At 42.9% G+C, this 3552-nt stretch overlaps 1 protein-coding gene across 2 annotated transcripts in view; it reads left to right on the top strand.

The window, feature by feature from the left end:
* Positions 1–49: 49 nt before the first annotated feature.
* The window catches only part of nkd1 (NKD inhibitor of WNT signaling pathway 1), a 39883-nt gene continuing 36380 nt past the window's right edge, over positions 50–3552 (top strand). For both annotated transcript variants that reach the window (XR_004332281.1, XM_032517490.1), the window contains exons 1-3: positions 50–223; positions 319–351; positions 579–718. Coding sequence is in view for 1 of the 2 variants with exons in the window: in XM_032517490.1 (XP_032373381.1) it covers positions 199–223; positions 319–351; positions 579–718 (198 nt within the window). In the remaining variant the exon portion in view is untranslated. The remainder of the gene's footprint in view (positions 224–318; positions 352–578; positions 719–3552) is intronic.

The following is a 3552-nucleotide window of genomic DNA, read 5'->3' as shown; positions in this document are numbered from 1 at the left end:
TTGTCCTGTGTGTGTCTTGTCAGCGGCGGCGCTTTGGATCAAAGGCTCGTTTGGCTTTCCAGTTGTACGGTCCTGTAGCACCCTGAGCGCAGTCTGCCCTCGGTCTCTACGAACGCTCCTCTGTCTGGATACCATAGTTTCTATATTCCTCTGGATTATATTTTCTGATGGTTTTCAACTCCAACTCGATGCATAGAAATGGGTAAACTGCACTCGAAACATGGTAAGGTTCCTTAATTCTGAGATAAATCACAGCTCTGGTTCCACGAGACTTTCGACTAACACTATTCATTGTCTTCTGACTTTCTTTCTCTCAAGCCGCTATTTGTAAACCGAGGGAGAGTCCAGAAGGTAAGAGCGCTTATTTTCCTATCGTATTCGTAAATGACAAAGTCTCATATTTCGGTCAGTTTTTGAACTGCAAAACAATTTTCAGAGTCAGCTCTCAGCTCATTAGAGTAGCATTTACTGCGAAGAGTTTGACTCTTTGGAAATTGACCACTTATGGAAAACATGAGTGTAGCAGCGCGCGGAAATATAGTTTGTAGCTGCAATAATATAATGCTTCTTTGTTTCAGGCGACAGTTTTGTAGTCAATGCCTGTTTGGCGAGAAAGGGAATCGACGACTGGCTCGTGAAGCAGAAATACTATTGCACGAGCTCTCGCCTCGAGCAACAGGACTGTCACCACAAGAACAACTGCGGTTTGACTACACGGGTGAGTACGACTTTGTCCACGAGGTTCAAGTATTTATGTTGAGGTATTGTAATAGAAGCATGTTAAATTGTTTCCTCGCGATGCCTGTGCGCATATCAAATAATTAGGACGAGGTTTTTGCGCTGGTTTTTCGTGCTTCAAGGCTGTTAACCTTAACGAGGCTAAATTTCACTCTCCACCTTACGACTGTTTTTTTGCCCAATACCTACTCTTCTAATGTAGCCTACTCGAAGTCTTGTCAAACTTTCTCAAAGCATTGTTGGTGGACAAACTTTTGATAAGGGTGGTGAGGGTAGATATCTATTCATATCCCAGACGAGTCATCAATTTTGGTGGTGGTAGCTCAGTCAATAGGGAGTTGGTTGGGGAACTAGAGGGTCGCTGGTTCAAGTAGCTGGAGAGCTGCCAGTTCCCCCTCTGGGCACCGCAAATGTGCAACTGCTAGGGGGGGGGGGGGGGGGGGGGGGGGGGGGGGGGTTATCCATGTGTCCCCACTCTGACATCTCTCTATCATGTATAGGTGTGTGTGTGTGTGTGTGTGTGTGTGTGTGTGTATGTGTGTGTTTCAGTCCTGTGTAATGAAAAATGTGAATTTCCCCTGGCGGGATAAATGAAGGTTTGTCTACTTCTTCTGTATTACCTGCACGGAGTGAGTTAGATGTTGCTGATTTCAGACAGTGAAATATTTGCCATTCTGCCGGTGATTGAAGTACTTTAAGTTGAAAATTCAGACATAGCCGCAAAAACACGAGCTGAGACTCAGCTCAAAGTACACCACAATAAAACCTAGCTTTACCTTTTTTGTTAAAAATTAATGTTATCACCCGTTTGGCAGCCTGCTCATCCACTAATGTAGGAAATACATGTTAATAGCATCCTGTGCACTAATCCAAGGTTTTTTTTAGGGAACAATAGATCAAGCCAGAGTTGAAAGCATTGCAGTGTGACAGTCTGGTGACAAGTGTGGATTGTAAAGACTGGGGAGAAATGTTGGAGGTCATGCTTGTTTTGTATTTTGGCATTGCCGTAAACACTGTGCTGTTGTTGTCAAGTGGGGAAATCCTTTGGAATTGGTTCACAGGAGCCTTAAGCCTCTTTGGTTTGTGAGGCCGTCCTCAAAGGCAACATGTTTGAGGAATTGGAGCCCATCAAAAAGAAAAAGGAAAATCAGTTTCTCCACCCACGATCCAGACAATTTGAGCAGAAATGCATCTATCCATTAGATGCAGCCCAGAATCCCGGATCTCTTGCATTTCAACACATTAGAGCACCTATTGTAGGATTCTGTTTGGATGCTTTTTTAGCTTGATCTTCCTTTTAAATACTTAAAACCAATAGTTGCATACTGTTCGAAAAAAACTAGAGACCATCATTAGCATGTATCTGCTATTTTTCCTTCTCTTTCCCTCTCATTTTGTTTGAGAATTTGTTTCCATGCTGGTATCTGGAGAACGCAAGTATCACATTTGAGGAAGTTTTAGGCAACATAATTATCTTCTAATTCCTGCCCAAGTCAGGTCCAAAGTCCACCATTGTTTTGTCTTTGGTGGCTTGGTGTTTCTGATAGCATTGCTTTGCCTAAAGGCCAGCCATGGGGTTGCATGGTGAGTTAAGACCTCTTTCCCAGGTCCAGTCTATTCCCGAAACTCTCCTGCATTGGGTCATGTACGAATGGGAGCAGGGATCTACTGTATATTCAGAGAAATCTGTACCACTTATTTCCTACGTCAATACCTTGTACATATCAGGGAAAATGCATGTATGACTGTGTTGTGAATGAATTCAGTAACATTGCAGGGACAAGCAAGTAAAGAGTTACATCTGTCTGACGAAAGACACTTTCAAGTGGGGCAAGTGAACCAATCACAAGATTCCGCTGATGACCTATCTGAAACTTCTTTACGGTTACACATTTACGGCAGTGCATTAACGGTTGATATAACTAACAAGTAATACAAGAACATTGGCACCGGACAAATACAGCCCCTCACCTGCAATGTTCCTGAAAATAAGAGACCGTGTACATGTATTTTTCGGCCTCGCCCCATTTTCTTCTTCTTCTGTTGAGTTTTATGGCAGTTGTCATCCATAAGTGTGCATTGCAGCCATCTGCCAGACTGACGCTTGCTCTATCTATTCCATCATTGCAATGGCATGTGTAAAAAGGTGCAAGATGGACGCCTTCCTGAATGTAGTACATGTGTGAATAGAAAAATCACCAGTGGGGCCTGAAAGGTTATCACAGTAATTTACCGGGAACTATGTGTGAAATAGGCTTTAGCGATAAGAGAGGTAGTGGTCATTATGAATGTCAATTAGATGTGATATGCCAGCTATTGAGTGTGGTACATGAGTTGGGAGGGTGGGAGTGGCTTTATATGTTTCACCCACATGGTGTCGAAGTTGCTAATCTTGACATGTGCACAAAGCTACAGTACTTCATATGGTAACAGCACCCCACTCACTTCAGGCTCTGTGGCTCTGGGCTCTTTTTCAGAGATTGGCTCTATGAGAAACACCTGAAACTATATTTATTATGTAGAGCATGTGGATGCTGTTGCAGAAGAGCCATGCCATTTACATGGTTGCCTATGTGTTGTGTGGGCTTCATCCGCTTTTGGGCAATGTAAGCATTTAAATCCACATTATTACCATGCAATTACCAAACATGATTACCACAAAAACAACATTCACTAATTTGTTCCTGCAAATATACATGTGCTGCTTTCCCCAACAACAGTGGCGTGTGAAGTTTTGGCCCAGAATAGAACAGGATCCTCTGCTGAAAGGGTTAGATGTTTTTGAAAATAAAAGGGAGTTAGTGGTTTGTATAA

This window comes from Etheostoma spectabile, chromosome 1, assembly GCF_008692095.1.
Source record: "Etheostoma spectabile isolate EspeVRDwgs_2016 chromosome 1, UIUC_Espe_1.0, whole genome shotgun sequence".
NCBI lineage: Eukaryota > Metazoa > Chordata > Actinopteri > Perciformes > Percidae > Etheostoma > Etheostoma spectabile.
The sequence above is the reverse complement of the archived record's forward strand: the minus strand, read 5'-3'. Positions and strand labels throughout refer to the sequence as shown.